General features: G+C 38.7%; 1 protein-coding gene across 5 annotated transcripts in view; it reads right to left on the bottom strand.

Moving 5' to 3' along the window:
* The window catches only part of SLC45A4 (solute carrier family 45 member 4), an 84,773-nt gene that overhangs the window by 29,400 nt on the left and 28,742 nt on the right, over nucleotides 1-26,631 (bottom strand). For 4 of the 5 annotated variants that reach the window (XM_068179877.1, XM_068179873.1, XM_068179866.1 and 1 more), the window contains one exon: nucleotides 6,743-7,361. In XM_068179877.1, coding sequence (XP_068035978.1) covers nucleotides 6,743-6,986 — 244 coding nt within the window. In that variant the 5' untranslated portion in view covers nucleotides 6,987-7,361. Of the gene's footprint in view, nucleotides 1-6,742; nucleotides 7,362-7,508; nucleotides 7,682-26,631 lie in introns of those variants that run through there. The other variant, XM_068179881.1, reaches the window with a different exon arrangement.

Genomic DNA, 26,631 nt, shown 5'->3' with positions numbered 1-26,631 from the left:
TGGAGTCTTCAAGCTCTTTGACAAATTAAAGACTAAAATGTCTATTGCTGCAGAAAAAAAATTATTTGAAGAACAGAGGTGACAATGAAATCAAAAATACTTTTTAAACCTCCATCCTTCACTGACAGCCTGCATTTTTCCACAGTTTGTTTTCCCCTGCACTGTGCTGCTTCTGTCAGCCCACAGTTTTCAGACCTGTTCATATTTCTTGTGTCATATACTGGTCACTTGCTCTAACCTCAGACCACACAAACTCTTAAAATGAAAACCTATGAGGATTCAAAGAGTGTTCACACAACAGTTTTTACTGTGAACACTCCTTATGCTAGGGGTGGAAAACCCAAACCACATTAACATTCCCACAGTACACAATTAAAAGCTCAAGGAATTCTGTTAAAGAATTGGAATGGGAAAAAGCAGCACCATAATAAATATGAACCTTATTTTAGAAGTAGCTTATCCAGCAAGCCTTATTCAGCCAAAAAAACAGGGAACAAGCAGTTACCTACTGGTAAGTAGTAATAGGAAACATATGTCATGCTATGGGAGAAGCCTCTGAATCCATTTGCACTTAACTCCTCTCTCCTAGAAAGGCTTTTCATCCAAACTCACAGTCTGTAGGACCCTAGAGCCAGCAGGAATCCTCACATTACCCAGCTGAAAATCTGCCATGTGTTATCAGTGGTGCCTTTGAATGCCAGATTCAGTGTTACTTAAAGAAAAACAGAACATTGATATAAAAAATGCTGTAAGGAACAGCTATTGCACAACTGCCAAACTGCATGGCATTTGCCTTCATATGGAAATAAAGCACATGCTCCTAACTGCCCCCAGGATTAAAAATCTTAACAGTTCCATAGCACCATTCTTTTAAAAGGGCTTTAAATATATCTTTAACCCAACCTTCCACTAAGGCTATCTGTGTTCAAAATCTGTGCTGCTATTGCTTCGAGGTCAAAAGATATTTTATGTAAGAGTGATACATGATATGAAAGCCTGCTTGCTTGTTAGTTTAAAAAAAGTACAGTAAAATTAGTCTTACACAACCCCTTAGTGGGCATAAAATTAGTCAATAAGTAAAAAAAGATGGGTGGGGAGGTTTTATAGAGCAATTAACATGTGCCTCAGGCACAGTAATTGCAGTCTTATACATTCTACCACATGAGATGTGAATACAAACTTTACATGATCTTACAGACTAACTAAAGCTAACAAGGCTGAAAAAAGGATTTAATTGTTTATTATTCCAGGTTTTCTGGGTCCACCGTATATTCAATTCTTGCCCTCAGGTTAGCTGTGTTACAGCCCTCTCTTGGGACAGGTCAGCTCTCAAGCCATTAATTCTTCCAAAGAGAAATTCAGATCCTGCAATTCACTCTCAGCATCAAATGCAGCCATGCCTGGGAGCACGAATGCAGCTGAATTGAACAGGAATTTAACTCTGGGAGTAAAAGGCCAGGTCATAGCAACTCAGTTTCTTCCTGGTAAGACAAGGTAAGGTAGGACATGGCTGAAATGGAAGATGAACCTTTGCAGAAAAACAGTTAAAAATACACAACCTTAATGTAACCTCTGGCAGAGATGAGGAATAAACTCAACTACTCGAGCTGAGCTGAAATAGACTCAGTGCTGCTTTGTGTTGAAGAGCTTCCTCCATCTGCACGAGGCTTTCCAGCCACTCAGCTCTTTTTCATTTAAATTGTAGGCAGCCTCTAACAGCCCATCCAACCCTTTGCTCCCTTCTTCCCCAAGAGATCTTTCAGGTTTTTAGATTTCCTTTGATCTCAGGCTTAGCCTTAGGAAGGCTATCTGCTTCCACATAGAATTGAGTCAGCAATTGATACCTTAATTCCTTTGAAGAAACAGACCTAGAAGCCAATTAATCTCTAACATTTCATGCTTGGTTTCTAAATACATCTCCATAATCTCCCTTTACCTGCAAGCATTCTTCTCAGGCAGGTATCAACACTACATTTCAATGGAGAGAGTCACTGCTGTAAACGAAAAGAGTTAACTCTGGAATATTGAGTCTCTTCTGCATAATGAGTTCTCAGCTACCACAGAGATTTCTCAAAATCAGCAGTTTGAATTATTGCTTAACACACTTTTTCCATACTGGCAATTTCACATGAACCAGATTTCAAGACCCTTTATGCACAGTCTGCTAAGCTTTAGGCTAGATGAATTTTGAATGTTAGACAATTTCTTTTTTAATGAGATAGTATATGTAACTGCTTTAGCTGTAAAATAACAGCCCAAACCCCTGATCAGCTTTCCTATGTATATGTGACTAGAGCAACTACAGCATTTTGTTTATTTGAAAGGATCTAATGAGAGAATTTTTTTTTCCAAACAAAAATAATCTATGGTGTTCTGCTTTGTGCAGCTCAGCCTTTCTTTTTAATAAAATCTTGTAATTAGCAGTGAAATACTCAATTTCCAGAAATTCTATTCTTCAGTGTTATTGCCTAAACAACACTGATGCTCAGGGTTAACTGACTAGTATTTAATGGTAGACTAGCCAATGTTTACTACAAGAACCCATTAATTCTCACAGTAAAACAAAGTGATGCCATCACAGAGAGGCACTCAGATATGAAATACATAAAAAATAGCTTTTTCTGCAGCATACCAGACAAACATCTCTAAATGTAAGAGATATTATAAATGTAAGTACCACATGTAAACTCATTTTCCTTATATATCATTATGAAACTATGTAAATGTACACAGATACTTTTAAAGAGCACCAGTGTAATATATTTAATTTATGCAGAGGAATGAGGAACAGCTCTGGTGCTGACAGTCACTTCTGTGTCTATTAACTATTCATAAAAAACTCAATAGCATTGAAAGAGCCTTTGAAGCAACAGTAAAGGCTTGACAAAGCTTTTACCATATTAAATATAAAATGTGAAATTCATGTTTACAGCTACCACTACTCATTAGTCAGACAGTGAGTTTTTCATGCTGAAAGCAGCAGCCACCCCAAGCCACAAAATACAGATTTTTTCTTCTTCCATAGTCCTAACGAAACAGGTACATGGATCCCACCTTTCAGAAGAACTAAAATGGATTTACACCTTGTATTTAAATCAACATTTTGTTTGAATTAAAGTAGAAATAATCTGAAATTACCAAGTTATGTATTTGTTAATGGTTTAAAGTGTTATTAACCTAAGTAATGTGATTTCACTGAACAAGTTGCTTCAAAAAGCAGTTTCTCCAAGTTTACATCACACCAGTCTTTGGTTTCTCCTCCTTTTACTTTTATTCAAGCAAAATCCTGTGCAAAATAATTTTATCATGTATCCAAATCTTCCATGAACTTATGAACTGGGATGATTTTAGAGACTTAATCCTTAGAAGCCAAGTTTAATGATGGAAGAAAATACACTGTAATTTATAAACAATAGCAGGGATTTTAATACCCTCTCAGAGATAAGCAGCATTAAGTACCAGATGTTTCAGAAGACAAAGGCCTCATCCTCATCCTGCTCCTATGGAATTTGTAGTTTCTGTGCAGGGGAAGCAATCAGCAGTGTTAATAGTCAAGAATAACATGAATCACTCAGTTTCTCAAAATCCTTGGACTCATGAACAAGTAAAACTTAAGTTCTGAAGGTGCTGAAAGCTTATTTTCTAGTAAAATTTAACATTGGCTGGGAGAAACTGCTTATTGAACAGGTCCCAAAAAGGTTAATGGAGATTTTTAGAGATTATAACTTCTGTAAGTGTCAACTAATATCATTTCATCTGGACTCTGACTGGAATTCTTATATTTGGCATTTTTTTACATTGTTTGAATTTTCAGCAAGGTCACCGCTTCATTTTGATTCTTGAGCCGCAGATACTAAGAAACCAAAGAGCAAGCTGTAATTAAAAAAAACCATGTAATATATATTTGGCTTGTACTTGTTGCTAGGCTACTAAAGCCCAGTTATGACTACAAGACTGTTACAGCGTTGTAGCTGCATTTCTGACACAGCAATGTAACATCAATTATAGCAATAAAGACAATTATTAAAGTTAGAAATTAGAGCTTCTTTCAGTAGAGGTGCAGTAACTTGGGTGCTTCAGCACCTTTCCAATTCACAGTATGCACTGAGTCAAGCAGCTTTGACTGATGTTTTCAAGTTCTCATTAAAATTTCAGAACTTCAGGAAACTTAAACACAATGAGTTCAACCACTGCTGAACTGGAAAAGGACCATCCAAGTGTCCATCTCCTTCAGCTGATAAAATCTCATGGGTTACAGAACAAGTAGGGCAGGTTAGTCATCTGCCAAATCATAACTACACCTCTGATCCAGGGTACTCAAACTGTGAAGTCAAATACTTGCAAGCAGAAAGTGTGTAACACCATACCAGTGTGCCTAAGGTTTTCATGGTGATATCTGATAAGAATCTCAGATTATTTCAGTGATCAAAGTTTTCCCAGGTGCAGAAAAGCACAAGCACACACTGCAAAGTTTAACTGTTAATATTCAACACACTCTGTAAAGAGTCATCTTTTTCTGGATACCCAAAAGGCTTCTTGCTCTTCAGTGTATTATAATCAAAATTGGTTGAGTCGCCCCACTTCCCCAGGTGCCAATTCTCAAATATAGTTTCTCGAGCCAATTTAATCTCACAGAAACTGATCTTTGCTTTTACCAAAACAAGAAGCAAAGGGAATATTACATCAGTTCGACTGCTATATTGCAACCCCCTCCAGTGAGGCATAAATATAGTTCATGCTGAGGCAGACAGATGTTGAGGTTGATAAAGGTAAACAGAAACATGTAAGAGGTAATTAACAAAGAGGCCAGCTAAGTCACCCGTGAATAACTTAACCCTTTAGTGAATCCAACATTGTTTTTAGCCCTGCTGAGGGCACAGGAGCCAAGCAGAAAGATTTAAATTAGCTCCCAAAGCACTGACATTTGTAACTGCTACCTCCATTTCTTATCTCTGTGCCTTGGAACATCATTGCTGCATCCCCACAGACTTTGACATCGCTTTGTCGAGATGCAGCTTTTCTAGAAGTGAGAGCCCTCTTCTTCCCTTCCCCCAAATCCCAATGTTATTTTGATCACTGGAGTTAGGGAAGGAAGGGAAGAGATATTTCTCAATTATCTAGAGGAAACAGCTAGAAAAGCCCACAAAAGAAATGTAAACTGGAAGACGGGTCAGTAATTATGAGGATGGTTTATTTATGCTGTCTGACCTTACCCTGTGGTAAGGTAAAGTCAGCTTAACCAGCCATACATTTTAATCATCCAAATGCCAGCACAAACAAAGCAAACAAAAACATACAGGCCACTTAGAAAACCAGGGATCTTCTCCATGCAAAGCAGGATGCAAGTTTTTGAGTTTATGGTAGACAGTTATTGAATCAATGCTGTCAGTACAAGGGACTGAAGTCTCTAAATCTCAACTTACTCAAAAGACAAAACCTCCGAACAAGTTATAAATGTTACAAACATTCCTAGATGAAGCTGCATGTGTTTTATTTAGTAAGTCAGGTGGATCAGAAAAGGTCTTTTTTTGGACCTTTTTAGAATCTGTTTTAACTATGCAAACAATAGATCCAAGAAGACCATCTGATGAGCTCTGAAAATTAAAATTCTCAGGAAAACATAGAGGCTTAACTCATCAGCATCTCCCATGGCACTAACTGCACTGATTATTCACTCCATTCACTCAAAATAAACCAACTAGCAATTTCATATGAAAACACATTTTTAACTGCAGCAAGACTGCATGAAAGTACTTGTACATCACATGCTCACAAGTTGAATCTAAAATGCCTTTTTCTCATGTCAAACAAACAAAAAACCCCCATGTGTTTCATTCAAGATCCTAACCTGGAAATTTTTAAACAACGTTGTAAATAGTATTCATTGAACATTATTATTTAGTTGGTTGAGTGCTTCTGTTTGGCCACAGCTGAGCAAGCTGTAAGGCACACCTGCACAGGTAAGCCAAAGCAAACATATAATATCCAAATATATAGACAATTATACAGTGCACACACATGGTTGGTTTACTCCCCACTCAGTCTGGCATTTGCATTCTGTGTCGTGTAATATTTTCTGATATATGATTGACAAGTTTCTGTATTTGATAAAGGCAATATCAGATACTCTTAATAATGTAAACAGTTTATTTGAAACCTATGACAATACTCACCATGAAATTTAACACTGACTACCCCTATTCTAAACCACACCACTCTCCCCATTATCATCTAAGCCTATTGGTATCATAGTTTATTCATATGTATTCACATGCTATAAACTGCACATTAATCACACAAAACAAGACTCTCTAGTAGTTAGAAATAAATGCAGTAGTTCACTGGAAAAAAAAATTTATCTAACTGCTTAGATATTGTAAAGTACTGCAACCTGAAGCATTTCTCTATAAATTAAAAAAATGCTTCACTGTAATCCTTTATAGCCTAATATTGTTTCTAGTTTCTAGGACACTTACCTTGTAGTAGAGAATTTTAGAATTAAATCAGGTTACATTTTTTACAGAGGGAAGCAATATGAGACACATGATGAATGCATGTAGAAATCCTTCCCATTTAAACATGATCACAAAGTTTAATCTGCTACAGTCACTAAGGAAAACAACCAAAATCTTTTTTACCTTGTGTACCTTTAGTTGGCAGATGCATCTTCCGTCTTTGCCTGGCTTCAATCAATGCAAAAATATATAGAAAGCTCTGACTCACAGAAATGAGAATTACTTACCAATCTGTAACAATACAGGTGTTACCAAAGCTGTCTCCATGGCATAACAAAATTCCCTGCCAAACATTACTGCACCATGCATCACCCACAGGCGTATCGGTATCCGGTCGATGGATCCTTCACTAATGGTCTCCTCCCTACTTTCATTCTCCTTGTTTTCTGGTTTCTGAAGCTGTGCCACAGGTAGATCTTGAACTTGCATAGATTCTGAATCAGCATTCTGAGGAGCCATTTTCATTACCATAAAAAATATATATATTTGTTATATCTATATAAATAATACTACCATAACTCCACGAACAAGTTAGGGTGTCTTCTCTTTCAGCTTCTGTTCCTCAGGCAAGTAATGCTTATATTCCTCTTGTACAAACAGGTATCTTGCAACTTCTTGTATAGATACGAGACATTAAGAATGAAAAGCTATTTGGTAAGAATTTCAACATATGGCTTGCTGGTTTACTGTGAGTTAGAGTTAAAAATCCATAATTGCCATTCAGTTAATACCAGTTTCATAATTATTATTGAAGAAGTGCTGAAGTTGTTATTCGTGCTACACAGAGGTGGAAAGGCGACACAAAGAGGTGCTCCACTGTTAATCCCCATCGAGTGGCTGATTAATCTGCAACAAAAAGCAAGCATTTAAAAATTTCAATAGGCTTTTTCAGGATATTGTGTCCCCCCCCTTAACCATATAACCTATTTCCTGTTTCATGCTTTCCATTGTCCTTGCCTAGCATAGGGTCCTTTATTCCACGTTCCCTCCTACCTCTGCACTTTCCATTGAAAAGCAGTTATGCCTTGTATTTAAATGATACTTTACTGTACTCCAGTTCCTCTGGTTTGTGGTCCTACACAAAGCCACAGAAGAATGTCAGGGTACTTGTCCAAGATCCTCAGAACACCGAGCACAAGATTAAAATTCTGGGAAATTTAAAGCAGGTTACATTTCAGAAACAGCATAGGATATTCCAGTTCTATGCCAGGAAGATGATTCATCAATTACCATGGTCACACACACATCTCCATTTAGACTTTTGGAAGCTGCAAGTTACTTTGCAGTAACTATCACACCATTTTATACTGAAGGTATTTCTCAAGGAAGCATGAGCAAAATAAGCCATGATGAATATAACTAAGGATTGATATTTAAATATTTAAACTTTAATGAAGATATACACAACATATGAATTCATCTTCTTTCTGCACACAAGATCAGATCATCTTACTCCTACATCCTGTGAGGCTGCTGAAATTAGTGAAAGCAGAATGGCACAGAATCTTCCACATTAAAATTATTAAAATATATTCTAATCAGGTAAGACAAGCTTCTTCTGTACCTTCCCCTCCTTTGTGCCATAGATGAAATCTGAGCAGATGTACAAATACTGCACCATGCCAATCAAAACGTGTTTAAGCACTTAGGAGAAGAATCTCATAAAAAGTCAGATTACATAAAGTTTGTATTAGAAGGATGAATGTTTACATCTCTGCACACAGGGTGACTGAGCTGTGACCCCAGGACAAAACCCCTCAGGGATATGGTTCCATGAAATGCTGTCTCTGGCAGCAAAGCTGGCCTCAGTAGAAGTCCCCACACTGCAATTCCCTGTCTCTTCAGTTGTGGCAACAAAAACTCTTTGTGGGCTTGAGCACATACCAGATCATTAAGTAGTGAGCCTAAAACTGAGCCTTAGGAAACAGATGCCATGTTTGGTGTTCAAAGCACATCACAAGAGCAGCTCTGTTTCAGTGGGACCTGAGACACTGTTCTACTAAACGTGCATCCTGAGAACACCATCTTGAGCACTAATCCCTCCTGCTGACACCCTTCTGAGAGTTGTTTATTGCACATATTTTATTCTTCAATTCAAAAGCATCTTTTTTGGTACACATCTTTTCTTCTTCCAGACTCCCCAAGATAACTGGAATTCTCACATTTGATCACCTCAAGAACAAAATAATACTAAAATTTTATTTTACCTCAAGAACAAAATATTGTTAAAATTTTATTTTTATTTAAATTCCACAAGAATGTTAAAATGACTTACTGAACTAGTAGTGTACACCAAGTTTTAAGTTCAAGTTTTTATCTATAAGAATTAAATAGCTCAGAACAAAAAGGACTTGGAAAGCATTTCTCTACCCACTCAGAATTAACAGATATTAAGATGTAAGTAGTTTATCATAAATGTAAAATACGCTGTGTAATAAAAAAACCCATCCACCTTACATAACACAAGTTCTGAGTGAGTAAAGCCTACAAAATACATGTTCTGGAGTAGGGGCAATTATTTTAATTACAGACTAGTCATAAAACGTTTAACTGCTAGCAGACTCAGGCATCACGACATTCAGTAGAATTTGAAAGTACACACATTAGCTCTTATTATCCAAAACTCAGCAGAACATGTACATTGCATTACAGACTAAGGGTCATGGATTACTCTCCTGCACAATCTGGTTTAAAGTCTCTACTGTTTTCTCATGCCTGATTTCCCCTCCTGTGAAGGATTTAATTCTCCTTCCCTATGCAGTTCCAGGGTGAGGCACTGAGGAAGGCAGTTCATCACTCAAGAATATTCTGTGATGCACTGCAGCAGCCTGCACATGGCAAGAAGGATGACACCAAGCCAGGAGCATTTGTCCTATGAAAGGATAAAGAGGCAGGAAAAAAGCAGATATCAGAGATTTAGCCCATTTGAGCAAGGCTCTTAAGGGATGACTGAAAAAGTTATTCCTGAAGTGGAAGACGATGTGGAGTGATCACATAATTTAAGAGCCAGGAATAATGGGTGGTAGATGGAGGTAGACTTTGAAGCTGTAATTGACACAGATAAGAACAGCATATTTTAAACATGCCAGAAAAAGCAGTTACAGTGTTCAAGTGCAATAGGAGGAGGCACAATGGACAGGTTTTATCTAAAAGAACAGAGAATTACTGTTCCATTATGTCAATTTTGTGGTAAGCATAATGCTAGACTTCCTGCAGCACTTTCATCTGACTCCAAGTGCACATCTAATACAAGAGCCAGAGAATAACAAGAGCCTCTCAGAAAGGTCTGCAGTTCTTTCCTAAGCCCTGCTCAGTTGTGTTCATGTTCATTTTAGAGTGATACATATTCTGCTTCTTTTTTTCCAAGTTCATTTTGAATTTGGCGAGATTGAATACTGGCATTTTTTCTTCTCAAAGAGGGAGACAAATTCATTTACCTGATGGAAATAAATATAACAGAGGCTTTTATGCAGCAAAGAACTCCAAAGTAAATGGCACCTGAAGAGAAGCTGGATTAAAATACCAATGCAGAATTTTCTGATGTCTGCATCCAGCACTAATTGTTTTTCATGGCTGGTTTTTGAGGGTATTTTCATAACTAACAACAAATAAAGCAGTAGAATGAAGAATTTCATTCATGGGAAGGAATTCCTGTTGGGCATTGTACACAGGTTGGGTGTGAAGAGAACTTTAGATACAGAAATATTTCTGATCTTGCCGAGTGTTTATGGGGGGAGGGGACTGATGACACTGTCTCTTTGTCAGTTTAATTGCACATATTTTACTCTGACCTTTGGCTATATTTTAGCAATGACAAAAACATAAAGCAATAGTTAATATTACAACAAAACAGATGAGTAATATAGTCCAAAACCTAATCTGTAAGCAAAATTTTATAAAGCTTCTCAAATTGCTTGCAATCTTATCTTTGTTATACTTTTACTACCTACCTTCCACTGAGGCATAATATGACTGTGTCAAACACAAAACATGTTACAGGCTTGACAAGTCAATAATCCTGAGCCCCAAATAGGTACTCTTCATAGACAGAGCCTGTGAACCATCAAAGAACCAAAGGAAAATCACTGCCTTTCCTCAGGGTTTGCCAAAGAAGAGGAAGTGTTATATAGGTCATATCTGTAGTCCACAAAATTCTATGGTTTTCTTTTCCCTAGGGAGCACTGTGATGCTTAGGATGCACAAAGAGCTCATGCTACATAATTATCCAACATGATGCCTCAGGCAAATGACTTCTATCACACATCTCAGTGTGTTTTTAAGTTCAGGACTTAGGGGTTTGACAAGCAGTGTTCCTGCATTTGTGATGCCACCATCTGGAGGTCAGCAGACTGGTAGCACACCCATCAATACCTAAATAAAATGAGGTTAACAGTGATCCTGCCCAAATCGTTTAAGACTGAACTATTTTTGATGCATGTTTCCAGATCTCTCTTGCTAACAAGGAATTGGAATGCACTGTTTGACAAGTAACTAGAATTTCTGAACCAGTGCCAAAGCATATGACTGTAAGTTGTGGAGTACACAGCACATTTCAGGTAATCACAAATGTATTTTTTTGAGCTGTAATAAAGCTGGGAAGTAGAAAAGTGTTAAATGGGCCCAACTGGATACCATGAGAAGATTTCAAATCTTTAAAGCCATTGGACATTCCCTCAGGCATTTACTGGTGTAAGAAATAATCTCAGAAGAGGTGATATGCACTAATTAAAAAAACCCAAGACACTGAGAAAAATAAGCACAGCCTATGAAAAACTGGAATGAGCAAACTGAAAACGATGGAAATACTTCTGTCCAACACTACTGAATATCTAAGGAAAAAAAGGAGAGGATTGAACAGAGAAACTACCCCTTATCTCATCCTCTTCTTTGAAGTTTATTGCATTAACTTCCAGTCATTCATGTAGTTATCTCCTGTCTTCAAGATCTGCCTCTTCATTATCATTACTCTCTTTTACATGCAAGGATACAGACTGACCAAAGCTATCTCAAATCATGAAGAGCTGCATTCAGTTTTGCTCACAGAATTATTTTTTAATGATGTTGGAAATACTCTTAACTCAAAGATTCTGTGGTTTAAAAGAATTTTACCTTCTTGATGAGGAAATGAAGGATGAAGAGACACCTTGAGCCATCATTGCATACAATGACTTTTCATTTATCACTACCTTCATAAGGGAAAATAGCTAAGAATCAATTTATCAGTCATTACAGAATTTAAATAGGCTTTAATAATTCTGGTCACAGTTGTCATTGTCACATTAGGACCTGTCAATGATCCATTCCGCTCAACACATCAAAAAGCCCCAAACAACAAATAAACCCCAGGTAGGTGTAATTCTTCATGAAATATTCAAATGTTTACTTGGAAAAAAAAGTGTAAGACTGCACAAGCTGCCAGTCTAATAGGAGAAGATTTTTGTTCCTCCCAGAGCCTTACAACTTATCGTCCTCCAATGCTTCAATGAGTGCATCTCACAGACACCCATGCTAGCAACCACACTATTTCACCTGTGAATCATATCAGATTGACAAGCCTGTAAGTGCCCAGTCATTCCATTTATTTGTCAAATACTTTTCTGACAAGTTGGTTTATGCTCAGGTTTTCAAGTAGTCTGGCCATATCTTGAAGAGTTATCTAGATTGATTTAAGTTTAGCTTTAATATTAGCATAGAAAGAAAGGCATTCTGAGTTTATTTGTCTTTTCTTCAGGTTGAGTAAGTGTTTGGCTGAGCACTTCTACCGCAGTGTTGCAGACAAACATCACTTATTATTCCTTCCACAATTCAATGCAAAGTGGACAATGGGTTATGCTTCAGCATCTGACTGGCTTGTGAAAGAACACATCATTTGGGCTTGTGCCTTTTCAAGAGTAAAATGGCTTTCATCCAAGCATAATTGCTGGTGTTTTGAGTTCAAATGCTCTGTGCTCCACCACACTAACAGACAAAGAGAATACTGCTGTAAAAGAGCAGTTCTTAAAGGCAAGGCTGACCTTCAATCCCTCTGCAAGGTGGCTGCACCACCTTACAAAGCCTTGTCCAATCTCAAAATATATTAAAAACTACTCTGTAAGATCAAGCAACTGATTTTGTAAAGAAATATCACATAAAATACATTACCTGCTTATTCCACTGCTTACACTCTAGGTTTCTCATTCTTTAAGCTGGTATAAACAAGTACTTCCCCTAAGAGCACCATTCTGTTCTTCCTTTTCTTTGCCCCTTGTTCCTTACTCCCACTGCTTCCTGTGCAGCCACACCAGCAGCACAGCAGCAAACCAGACACTGTAACTGATCCAGGCTGAAAACAAAGTTGACAAAAACATGTCCAAGTAGCTAAAGAAATATCCTTCATAAAACCCTGTTGGCTACAGCGATCCATACCATCATAACAGGGAGGCACAGGAGCAGCTGGAAGTGACCCTTTGGGCAGCAATACCCAAAGCCAAAGTGAAATTGCAGCTCACAGAGGAAAGGAGGTGTTGGTGGGTCCCTGCAGCTACAAGGTCAAAAAGCAAACTCATCTGCCCAGCTCCAGACACCTGCTGTGCAGAAGGCAGAAGGAACCTCAGGCATGCTGGGAGAGCTCTCTTGTATTCTCCTTGCCAGATGCAAGGCAGAACACCACTTGCTTGGCCAACACGCAGTTATCTTCTCCCTGGCAGTTTTGTGGCTCTGTTGCTAATAATTAGCTGCTATTTACAGTAATAGAACTGGTGAGAAGGGATGTTTTTTGGCCCATGCCAATACTCAAGTGTTCAGTCACTGCACTAGGAAGAAAAGCACCTAGAACACATACCTGGAAGTTTTGGCTCAGCAGGATAAATGTGCTCAACTACCCTACTCGAAGTTCAGAGGAAGGGCTGTATCCTTCTGTGATCTGATGAAGTTGTTCCATCATAAAGGTGCAGACAAACTCTGTGACTTTCTGTATAGGTGAGTCATAAGGCCTTTGGTTCAAAACAGCATCAATTACAGGCAGGCAGTTGTTTCAGTTCCCATTAAGACTTCTGACAGCTAAATGCAAACATTGAAAGTTTTGTAGCTACTACTTTCTAAAAAGAGAACTGTATTAACCCTATCAGAGGGAGAAGACTACACTTGCTCAGGAATATTTTTTTTTTTAAATCGATTGTATCATGTATTACTTAACAACATTTCCATATATGAGCTATGTTACCTCCAGATCCTGAAAGTCAACTTCTCACTTTAAAACAGTCTTACATTACACCAGACTGGCCTGTTGTGAATCACTAAAACCTGCCAAAGGAAAAAGGTTAAGGCTAACTGGGTGCAATAAAGAACCACATTTGACATGTCCTAACATCTAATTCATCATTTAGGTAATCAAAGGCATTGAAACACAACAGCATAAGCCAGCTTCTTCTACAAGGACATCATGTCCAAGCAACCTTATGACTAATAGTGACTGCAGGTCAGATTCTTAGCAAGTTCATCCTGAAACCTGAGATTTGGAGGGGGAAAGAAGAAAGAAAAAAAAAATAAAAAGAAAAAAAAAAAAGGAGAGAAAAGAGCCACTAGAGCCACTGGAAACAGCACAGTGCTTTTGCATCATGACCTACTTTTGAAGCTACCACACAATTTAGGCCACAGAAGCAAGGTCTGGGCAGGGGTAAGTCATTCTGCATCACATTGTGAATTAAAACAATATGAAGCAATCCACCTCACACGGAGAAACAGCATTTTCCCCACTTCTTCCAACACAAACTTTTGCCCGCCTTCAGGACTCTTCACACACTGAAAGTCCATTGATGTCTTTTACAACCTTGCTGTTTAAGCCAAAACACGATGTTTCAAATACAAATTAATCTAAGAGAAGCAGATGATGCTGGCAGCTTTTCTACTCTTAACACTGAACATCTGACATCCTCTACTTCCCCAACAAATAAATATCCAAACCACGATTCAAAACATAAAAGGAAGGGTGTGAACAGCTTGATTTTGGAAGGGTTAATGAAAACGTGTTGCACCCTTTCCTTGGTATGTATACAAAATTCCAGAAATTATTAAAGCCTGACATATACAGGCTTTACAAACTCCAGCCCTGCCTAAGTTAAATCTTCCACAGGGTTTCCTGCTTCCTTCTTTCCATAATGCATGGCCTTGACTAGAACCCCCTTGGCTTTCTTGGGACCCTCTTTCCACCCCCTCACAGCTTATTTGGAAAATGACCAAGAGTAAGATTTTGGCTCCTGCTGGAAGAGGTGGTGATGCAGTCAGAGATGGCAATCAGGGCATGACAAACTCCCCTGATGGGAATTTTCCTGCCCAGACACATGAGGGAATAGAAAGCTCAAGAGGTAAGGTGGACTGGTGAAGGTGCTTGTGACATCAGGAAGAACAGCTTTGAAAGACAGCACTATTTCATCATTATTTGTATTTTGGGGGCCAACATAATTTCTCCATTCATTACTGGGAAGAATATGTAGGAAATCATGGGTCTTTATGCAATTACTGAAACAATTCTGGGAAGCCATCTTTTTAAGAGGGATCCAGAATTTAATGTGAGACAGATTTTAATTCAGTGAATTGGATATTATACTGCTCCCCAAAGGCACAGCCTGTTACTAATATTAGATCAGATTACATTGTTAAATCACGGCTGCTGCTGTTTTCAGTAGGAAATACTTCATTTTGTTAAACTGGAGAGGTGGCATTATCTGATTTGACTTGTATTTTGATTTACTGATAGGTAAAAAAGTCACATATACTCACATTACCTTCATGTTTATTAATACAGATACACGAAACAAGTAAACAGCTAAGGGAGTACGTGCATAAATAGCAGTAGAGAAGCCCTCAGAGCTAATGGGAAATGTAACAGCTGAGACCAGGGATGCTGGGGAGAAAACAGGCACTAAGAAGCCAGCACAGCAAAGACATAGACATGCCTGATTTGTGATGGCTGCATCTCCAATTATCAGGTTCTACACCCAAAATTAGGTAAAGGGCAAGACAGCAAGCACTAACAGCTTTCAAAACCAAAAGCTAACAACCAAGTCATCACAAAAGCACAAAACTCAAAACCTCATGGGGACAAGATCACTCAGGCCAGTGTGCAAACATGCTGTTATGGGCTGACACTGCTGCAAGCCACTAAGAAAACTCACTGATTTAGTCAGATAGGCGCAAACTTCAGTCTGGCCTGAGCTAAAGCTGTGGTCCAGCTTGGAATGTCCTATTAAAAGATCCTCAAGTTTTTAAACCATGTTGACCCCAAATGTTATCTCCTATCAGAATTAAATGGATTTGGTCCCTCTGTCTCTATGAAGTAGAACAACAGAGGAAAACAAAATTAAGGCTATCATCAGCTAACATCTTAATACATAACCAAGTGGATTAACTGCACCAATCCCACCTTCCTGCTGGAAGAAGGGCAATGTCTAACCCAGCACGACTGGTGGTGCAAGAATAATCCTATCAGGACATCGTTGCCAGTAGCATTTTTTTTTGCAAGTTCTTTCACCAAGGCTGTCCTCCTGATTGCAGTGGGGAAAATGGAATACACCAGAGCAACCTTTGCTGATTCTCCAGAATATGAAATACTTTCTATAATAGGTTAAGACTAGAGTTTTGCATGAATATTCATCCATAAAAATAGTCAAGCCAGGACTGATTACTTAGTCTGTACCTGCAAAGTTAGACTTCCCTTGCAGATGCTACTGTGAAAAGCACATTATTTTCACATACTGGCATTTAAACTAATCATATTCACTGCCTGAAAATTCACAGGCTGGTTTCTTCAGGCTGCAAATACTTAAGAAACCCAAATACTGACAGAATATGTAATAGACAATTACAGAAGCTATTCAATAGATCAAGACAAAAAAAGAGCACAGCATAGATCTTCATAAGCTGACTTCCTCTAGCATATCATTAATGTCTGCAAAGTCTAATTCATTGGAATTATCTTCAATTACCAGTCCCTAAACGCATTACCATCATTCAATCTCAGAAAACTCTGTTAAAGGAAGCTTTTGAAAACATCCCTAGAATTTTGTTCACCCTCCAACAAAGATGTAGAAGTCAGGTTTTGACCGGATTTTACTAAGTCTGAGGAAATAATTACTCCCTCAGAGAAAAACCAAAACATGTCAGAAGAGGGTTTCTCACGTTACAGATTCTCCAAAGGGTTTGTAAACAAATATAGGTAACTGGTTATATCATCTTGCACTAAGTGCTCTCATTTTGCCTTGTTTGAGTGGACTCACAGATCAAAGGGGAACCTCATCACCGTGATTGCTTGGTAAAGAAATCAGCATTTACAGCCTAACCTGCAGACTCATTATGATTGCTGGAAATAGTTTCCTGTCAGCACAAGGGAGAGAGATTCCTTCCCTTCCCCACATAAGCTTTGCCGAGCTTCCCTCCATCTGAGCCAAGGAAAATATTCTAACATCCCCTGATGAAGTATTAAATGGAGCTCATCACTTCAGTACTGAAAGAAAGGAATAAAAGGTGTTTAGAGATAACATTTATTTCTTACTTTACTTCCTGGCACCAAAATAATACCACCTCCTCCTAAACCTGCTGCAAAGGGTGTGGTAAAAGAGCTGCTTTCCACCCCTCTGGCCCCACACCTGCGATGCATGAGGTAGTGCTAATAGAGGAAACTGCAGGTTTAGGGTGCAGCACCTTCGGTAAACATCTCCAGCGCCTCCCTTTAGCAGAACAAATAATTACAAACAAACGTTGAGAGAGCACACTCCATAAAAAGTATTGCTGGAGCACTTGAGCAGATCCCTGCTCCAGTTTTTGAGGCTGTCCCAAATACCAGTGTGACAGACGTGTTTATGTACACTGCCATGAAGTAGAGCGATTTGGTTTCTCAATTATTTAAATAAACATTTGAACTGACCTAGCAGTGATGCACAGCCTGTATATTTAAAGTAAGGTGTATAATTACAAAACAAGACAAACAAAATTAAGAATCCCCTCTTAAACCCAATAACTATTAAACCTTAAAATCAAAGAATTACTGTTTGGTCAATAATATGGATAAATCAGCACTTAAAAGAGTTGCATCACCACACTGATTTCAGACCTTATTTACAGCATTTAGGATCAATACAGTAAGAACTTCCACATCCAGTACTTTTAACAAAGCAGGAAACCCACACCACGTAAAAGTTACACCTTATAGGAGACAGAAATACAGGTATTAAACACACTATATTTTGACCAAGTTGCAAACCATCCATTTTACTGCAAATAATATGTTTTAGATAGCTGGTTTATAAGCAGCCCCATAGAAAGCTGATGGCCACATTTAAGAGCAGCTTGATCAAGACATTTAGATTTTGGACGATGAAAAAATGCTATTTTAGAATGTGTTTTGCCAAGCTCTAACCCTGTTAGAACTGTCAGGATAAGATATTTACTGACATGTACACTAAAATAATAAGAGGTTACAAGTGCTTGGCAGCTGGACTTGATACATGAAGACCACCTAGCAGGGCAATATTTAGAGGACATAAACCTCTTCCATTTGCGACTCTAGAGAACTATGAAATACTTGGCAAAGACTTGCAAAATTTGGCATTTTTACCCAATTTGGGAATGACTGTCAGCTGTTCTCCTCTTAGAGGATGCACAAGCTCCAGCCTCCATGCCACTTCAACAGCAGACATCTGGACCACTCTGGTGTGAGACCTGCAGCACTCCTGCACCAGAGAAGTGTTTGTACCCTGCTGTCACATCAGTGCAATCACTATATAAGGTCTTGCAGGTGAAAATATTTGAAAGCAAACCCAACTCCCAGTCTAGGTTTAGCCCTGTCACAGACAATTCAGTCATGCTTTGTCAGTCCAACAACTTTTTTTGCATGCTTCCTGCAAAACACTCAGCTTGCCATTCTCCAAGGGAAACTCACATATAACCCAAGGGACAAAGCTGCACTGTGAGATGGCGGCAGATCTCATCCATGGAACTCTAAGCATCCTCATTTCAACCAGATCATGACTCTTGGGCCTCTCTAAGTCCCCACAGAGACAAGTTTCCAAGGCAGAGTGGTTAAGAGGAGTTAATGGTTTCAGCAGCTGCACTATAACTATTTGTTACAAGGCAGCTGGGACTACCACAAGCAGGTTGTAAAGGCAGTAGAGATGCTAATGTACATTTAAATACCTTGAACATTGGTTGCCCCTGTGAGCTATTATTCCCACCTCACCGCCAAACAAAACTAAAACCAACCCACCCAAAACAACAAGCAAATGCTGTTTGAGAGGCATCTAGTCTCCCAAAAGCATTTTGTTGGAGGTTACTATCAGATAACACAGATGGATTACCTAAAACATCCTCAGTGAGTTCATCTTTCACATGCTAAAGCAGCTTTTCTTGAATATCCATAAGAACAAAAACATTGTTGCAATAGTGTCTACAGGACTAGGCAGGCTTCTTCTAGGAAGGGGATAGTTTCTCTGCATTAAAAAGGCATTTAAAAATCAACAAGTCATAGCCAATGTCAATTTAGCTGTAAGATTCAAAGTGATTGCACTTGAGTCATTCTACAGATACAGGACTGCTGACATAAAGAACAGGGCAGTGAGAGGTTCAGCCTATACAAGCTTGATTGTTTAGAAAACAAAGCTAATCTAGTGGTTGTTTCTTTATGCAAGGCTAATTGCATACCAGCTGGAGTGCCTTTCCAGATCATTCTCAGAGTCAGAATGAATTTGTGGTCAGATAATATCACAGGTATTTCTCTAAGCAGGCAGAGCTGCTTTAATGTGTGCAGGCACTGAAAGCAGCATATGTGAAGAGCAAAACAATGAAGGAAACACCAGAACTGAAGTGCACAAAGTAGTTTGACACTGAAGTGTAACAGCTGAGGTGGCAGGTTATCCTACTAGACATCTAATATGCTCAGAAAGGGATAGGATCCTCTCCGCAAAGTGCACTCAGAGAACAAGCAATCTCTTTTGCTCATTCTCTTACCCTGGATAGATCCTGAAATCTAAAGCCAAGGGAGAAATTCAGAGAAAGAAGTAGTAACCTGAACACCCGACAAGATAAATTTGGCTTTGTGCCTGTATTGTTTAAAGAGACACCAAAATACACGTGCAGCTTGTGCAAGCTATCTTCAGAGGAAGGAATATAAAAGGGACTCCACAGACTGAGTAGGTGCAAATAACAGCTACAGCTTCAATTCAGGACTGAGTACTCCTAATAATTTTAAAAGCACACCTACTACAGCTTGGAGAGTGGGTGCTGATTTGAAGAATAAACAGGAACAGCAACATCTTGCTCAGATAAATCTTTAGAATTAGTCTAACAGGCATCTAACATTAAAGGACCTCTCAGCTCAGGGACTGTAGGCCTATTCACATAACAGAGGAAGAACTCACCAAGCTGTGAGCTGATCAGTGAATGCTGCCTTCAGTGCTCTGAGGCTACCTGCTTATGCATCTCAACAGACTGACAAGAGCATTACCTAAGCTTGAGTAATAGCATCTAGAAAGAGCGTGGGCTTCATGAAGAGACTTAAGTTAAATAGCTCTCATTCATAATCTGTCATCCACACACCTTTATTATAGTGCTTAAAGTTTGTGGTTCCATCACTGACTTTTCCTCAACTTGCTCCACTCACATTCAGTCTGGATTTATCTCTGCTGTTCTGCTCAGATGGCAGAAGAAATACCAGAAGAAGAGTTCTAGTCTCTGGTCTTTTCTGTGGTTTTATCATCTTTATGGTTTGGAAGCAGCTGTTGGAAACAGGCACACCACAAGACAGGGATTCAGCTCTGCTCTCAGAGCTTTCTGTTCTCTGATCCTAGAAGTATAATGGATGCAGAGTCTTCTCACTGCTCCTCTGGAAAGCTGAGCCTGACCTCACAGTATTCCAGATGTCACATTTCCAGATCTGTCAACTCCTAATCAACTTGCAACTTATTATTGCAAGATTCTACTTGCAATAATATATTAAATTTCTCCATTTTCAAAACTGTCTTGATGCTTATCTTCCAGGAGATGGCAATTGCCCACAGCAGCATCCCAAGCAAGGAGTATCCCTAATGGCAGAGGTCAAAGGATGATGGGAGCTCACATACACTTGGCTGAAGCTGTTTGGTGTTTCTGACTAGATAAATTTCAAAGGGATGTTCTCTTTCTGTGCTGCAGAAGAAGTCAAAGGCTTGCATCTATGGGAAGAAATTGAGGAGACCAGGAGAACAGTCTACCAGGGGATGAGTTAAAGTTATAAAACTAAAGTCAGGTGCTTGAATGAATACTGCATGTGTTACCTAATTTCAAATTTTCAAAGAGTTTTACGTCTTCAGACTATTTTTTTAAACAACTGCTCTACTTTTAACTGAATACTTTCCCTTATCAGTTTATTCTGGTACAAGATAGTGGCTTGGCTTCCACCCCAGTTCCAATGAAGATAGTTAACGCTTAAGAGATTCTTTTCGCTAACATCACAACCAGCTAAATCCATTTATCACACATGAAATTGATAAGGGATACGACACTCATTCCTGAATTATTTTGCTGTCTCATTGTCTGCAAGGTGCTTATAAGTAACAGTTTGTTGAAATTAATAGACTTGCCATTCAACTTTACCACCCCAAGTCCTTGAAAAGCAGACAGGAAGTTGTTATCGTCATATAATGATGCATATAGTCCTAAGTATCTGAAGTACAACACCTGTTTGAAGTATACAGCTGTTAAGAGCAAGCAAACCAAAAATATGAAGTGAATGAGGCTTTGAACAACTGGCAGTTATCTTGGTGACATTAACTTTGCCTAGAATTTCTAAAAGCCTTGTGTAAGTACTTTGGCATATTGGATAGCTTGTTATAGGCCTCTGGTTCAAGGAAGAGATTTTAGAATTGATTCTAGACAAGTAGAATTGCCTGAATTGGGTCGCTCAGGAAGTCTTCCAGGGAAATCCTACTCTGAAACACTTGAAGGTTTAATAAATTAGCAATCATGTAGGATTTCACAAGTCTTATTAATAAGCAGTAGATGTGCCATGCATCCCTGAATATATTCAGGCTCTGTCAAACTTTGATGAAACCATCACTGAAGTGGGTTGGACACTCAGAGGATATTACAACAGGTTCCACAAATTTTGCTGTCAAGAGTAGCTGGAGTATTCCAAACCAGTATTCCCAAGTAGGGTTTCAGGAGCTTTCTAGTGTTGGTCCAGAAATATTATCAGCCCATGCACTGAGAACAGGTTTACTGAACAGGGATCTCTCTGTAAGGATTCAAAAGCACAGTGTGAAATAAAACCAAAAACCTAACAAATATTTATTCAAACACTGCTTCCTGATAGTGGTTTAGAGAAGGGATTACACATTTTTTAGGAAGACCTGTGGATTCCAGCAGAGAAGCACAACCCAAGTCAGTACATCCTGTTGAAAGGAGATATTCTCACTTTTGTCCTAATGTTCTTTTAGAGATGAGGATCACCTCATATGACAAATGATTCCTCATCAAGCACAATAACATTCAAGTCAAACACTTCAGTGAGCAAAGCATGCTGTACATCAAATTGAGCCAAGCAGAAAAAACAGAGAGGAAATAATCAAAAGGACAGGAACCAGAAGACATGACTACAAGATCTGAAGGGCACGAGATTTTTTCTAAACAAAGTCTTAACAGAGGGTTTCAAATGTAGAAGCTGTTGAAAGAACAACATGATGAGATCTCTCCATCAGGAAGGTAATGATTGGCCCAAGTTGTAACAGAATTAGAGAATATTTACTAGATGCAATGGGTAACAGAAGTGCTCTTATCCATCATGAGGAGGACAACCAGCAGGATCACTCCTTCCTTGCCCCACTGATGGATCAAGTTCTCATGACTCTACAAGCTGAGGTTGCTCCCTGCCATTCTTTCATCTTCATTTGTGAGCACACAGTTTCCCATCTCCCAGAGCCCACAAAGGCACAGACATTTGCATGTGCTGTGTGTGTAGGTGTGAGTCTTCAGCAGTAACACAGGAAGCTGAGGAAGAAAAGTATTCATTTCTTGTAGCTTGTGAACAGGAAAGTATATCTAGCGTTTGACTAACAAAATCTTAAAGTTATTGCAAGTTACTGGTCAGTACAGAGGTATTTGACATTTTACACTTTAGTCACTTGTCAGAGTGAAGAAGCCCTTAGGGTGATAAATTTCATGCTTACTGAACAATATTTTAATGAAATGCATGGCTTGCCCTTCTAGGCCGTATTTTATTTTGGTGGCTTTACTAAGAACATTGTGCTTAGTCATTTTACTTTTTCAATTACAGGACCTGCATATGCAATAAACGAATGTTTTTATTGTTTGAATAATCACCTGACAGATTTTCAGGAGGAATAAGATTTGATTAAAGCAATCAGCAGTTAACCATAATATATCCCTAACTGGTTTAGGTTTTAAGAGCCTAAATAGATTTGAAATAATTTAATGTTGCTTAGTACAGCAGTCAAGATTTAACAGATAAAACAAGGGCACCACATCCCGGTTAAGTGAAATCCATTTATCACCCTGTTAAGTTTTTATTCTTCCACTAACAAATTTCAAAGTTCAATATATTACCTCTATATAAAGATTTCTGCAAAACACATGGGCAGACTTTTGACCCACAGACTTCGCTGGAGAAGTACATATGTTCATATAGTAAAACAGGCATAATTCAAAAGGTCACTTCCATTTTGTTTGAAATCTTTCCTTTTAAGCCAAAAGATATTTAAATTTAAGTTTCAATTCCACATTAAAACAGCCATGATGTGACACATTACTACCTTTAACTTGTATTCTGGTTTTCAATCAAGCTGCAGTGAGTTTACATTAACTTAATTTGGATTGAGAGTTGGGGGATAAAAATGTCTTAGTTTATCAGGAAAAAATAAAACCTGCAGGAAAAGAGTTCATATGGTGCCTGTAAAATTCTTCCTACTTATCTGTAGAAATGTGAACAGCAGTGTGCATAACTCAAAAAAGTTTTTGCTACAAAAGCTTTTTCATCTTCCTCTGAGGACTTTGTGTGCCCTTGCTCACCACTCATACATGAAGTCTGGAAAAACACAATGAATATAAAATGTGCAGCTGTATTCTGTATTTTGCCCAATGAAAGAACACTTGTCATGTTACAATGAGCATCAACCAGGCTCAAACTTTCATTGGCAAGGAAAGCAAAACTCAGCCTTCAAAACGTGAAACTGAAATTACCATAGACAAATTTCCCAGGTATGAAAAGTGAATTCCTTCTGAAGAACAGTGTAATCAAAGCAGACTCCAGTTTACTTTAGGACACATGGGCTAAATCAGCCATCTGGGTAGGATCTTGAGAGGCTTGATCCCAGATTTCTTTGCTAAACAGAAAACAAACTGCACACATGTATGTGCCTTCTCATATGCTTTTTATTAAACACTCCCTACCATGAGAAGCAAGCCTGACAACCATTTGCTGAGATTAAACTATTTCAGAAGCACTGGCAGTTCAATGTTGCAGCCACAGCTGAATCCCACCAGTCTGTGAGCAGTGGCACCTGTCTGTCACTTTGGATACATCCTTCCCACATATGCTGGGAATGAAACCCCCCACCTACCTCATGAAAAAAGCCTCCCAGACTTTCAGGCTTTTGCTGCACAATCTACAGTTTAATTCTGCGCCTAAACTTCTTAGAAGTCTTAGAAGGGAGTGAAGATCTAACATGAAATTACAAGCCCACACATAAACAATGTAGGATATATTCATTGCTCATGTAAGCCCGCTGTATTTTCATTATTCCCTGCAAGGCTGGAAGGGTCACAGCACTATTACAAGCCTAAGCCCTTTCAGATGCAAAAAGACAGACTTGTGTAGCTTTAGTCTCAGCTGCTCACACCAAGCAACTTAGAGCTCCAGTTTGTCCTGTGAGGCCAACAAACTAATGAAGGAAAATTCTGGGCTCTTGCTTGCTTTATCAGATAGAATGGAGTAGAGAAGTTTCCAGCCTTGACTTCCTGCTTTCCTCTCAGTCCAGTCCAATATTTTAAAAATTTCTCTGGTGAAAGCCAAGAATTGGCCAGTGTTCTTGTTATTCTCATTCTTTGAAAAGATATGACTATTACCCAGACAATGAGAAAGGAAGTTATTTAATCCCTACAACAACAGTGAGTAAGAAAATGAAGTATTATAATGGCATGAGCATAACTGCATCAGGTAAGAATTAAAAATTATGCTGGACAGTCATTAATGCAAAAATAAGAAATCCATTTTTATGTAATATTTTGACACAGGCAGGCTTCCACTAAGTTACAGGGAAATGCAATATTAATGAACTGAATGCTGCTACTGAAGATAAACCAAGTGTTGCTTTCATTTGCACAGTACTTCCACCCTGACCACATTCATTTAGATGCAAGAAGGAGAGGATAGTGCATAGTGAAGGTATTATAAATACAGAGCTGAAGTATTCAAACACATGCCTGTATTAGAGAATATACCATTAGTATTAAAGCTTGGAGAACCACTACCAACATCTCTATTTCATACTATTTTTTCACAGAGAAAGCAGTTTTACTGGGAATGCCTAAAGCACAGAAGTACAGCAACTTTCTTATCCCATCTTCTAGGGCAAGATCTCCAAATCATTTCGACAGCAGCAATTTCTGCATGTAAAGCTGAAATCTTATTCCTTACTTAAAGAATCTGTCTTGTAAGCTATGGTGTGTGTGTATATATATATATATATATATATTTATTTATATATATATATATATATATATATATATCTCCAGTCAATACAACAATTGCATGTAGGGGCTGAAAGCTTTCTCTGGTAGTGATGTTTGACCATGGGCCACTTAGCAGCGTGGCTTTGTCAGTGGGTAGCCCCTAAAACTTCAAAGGTCAGAAAAGGCCATCAAGGACACATCAGTTACTAAGTTCCAACCAGACAGAATGAGGCTGTGATCCACAATCAGGGCAACTTACCAGGTTCATTGTAGAATCCTGCAAGTGAGATACTCGGCAAGACACAGACTCCTCACAGAGTCACCCAGACAGGGAGTCTGTTGACAAAGAGCTTCCTAAAGAGGCTGAAGCACAGGGAACAGTGTAGCCAATATTGTAGCAGTGATAAATTCAAGCATTAATTACACCCAGTTATTCAGTAACCAGCCTTAACAAGGAACTGGAACTGATCTCTTAGAACGTGTTAATTTAGGAGCATAGTTAATGAGGAAGAGAAAACTACTAAGTGCAGTTGAGGGAAATGCCATGCAGTGTTGGGCTGCTGGAATGAACTGGAAGTTTGTAGTCTGATGAATGTGCATGTTTTGTAGCTTGCAGTAATTGAGCACTGGAGCTTTTCTGTTTATGTGTATCTTTACCACAGAGAGGTAGGGTGATGCAGTGAAATTGCTCAAGGAGCAGAGTCAAGTTTATACTGTACATCCCTGAGATTCATTAGGTTTTACATTGACAAAGTGATGTTACAGAGATCTAGCCATGAACAGGCTAAGAATACCCTTGGACAGAGCAGTGAGGTTTTATCTTAAGTCATCACACCAAGACTATTACTTGTCCACAAATATACCCTGATGTTCCTAACCAGTAAAAGACTTACTAACAATATAATACCAAAGTCACTAGACACACAGGCATCTGATATTAGCACAAAATTCACTGTATGGGAACCCAAACCCTTTTATATCCAGCTTAATTGGGGGCTACTACACAATTGAACGGCTGTGGTAGTGTCCCAGTCATATGCATACAAAGAAGATTAGAGATCCCACTAGTGCTGTAGGGTCAAAAGGCTTATTTTCAACTGGCACCCTGAATGTCACACAAACTATTCCAGAGCAATTGTCTGGAAGGGGACACACCTCATCTGATTCAATTCCATTTCTTCAGTAGACTGAAAGATCTGCTATGCAGCTGCATAATGAGAGTTTTGAACAGACTATACCTGGAAGATGACAAAATGGAAAGGTGATTTGAAAACAAAGCAGCAGAAAAAGTTCCAACTGTAAGGCCAGAAATGACTGTAGGAACATGAATGGAATAGGTAACTGCCCATTCACTCTCTTTTTTCAGTTCATCAAAGGGAATTTGACTTTTAGAGAGGTGGAAGTGGTGTGATGTTGTTGGAAA

Source organism: Anomalospiza imberbis, chromosome 1 (genome assembly GCF_031753505.1).
Source record: "Anomalospiza imberbis isolate Cuckoo-Finch-1a 21T00152 chromosome 1, ASM3175350v1, whole genome shotgun sequence".
NCBI lineage: Eukaryota > Metazoa > Chordata > Aves > Passeriformes > Viduidae > Anomalospiza > Anomalospiza imberbis.
The sequence above is the reverse complement of the archived record's forward strand: the minus strand, read 5'-3'. Positions and strand labels throughout refer to the sequence as shown.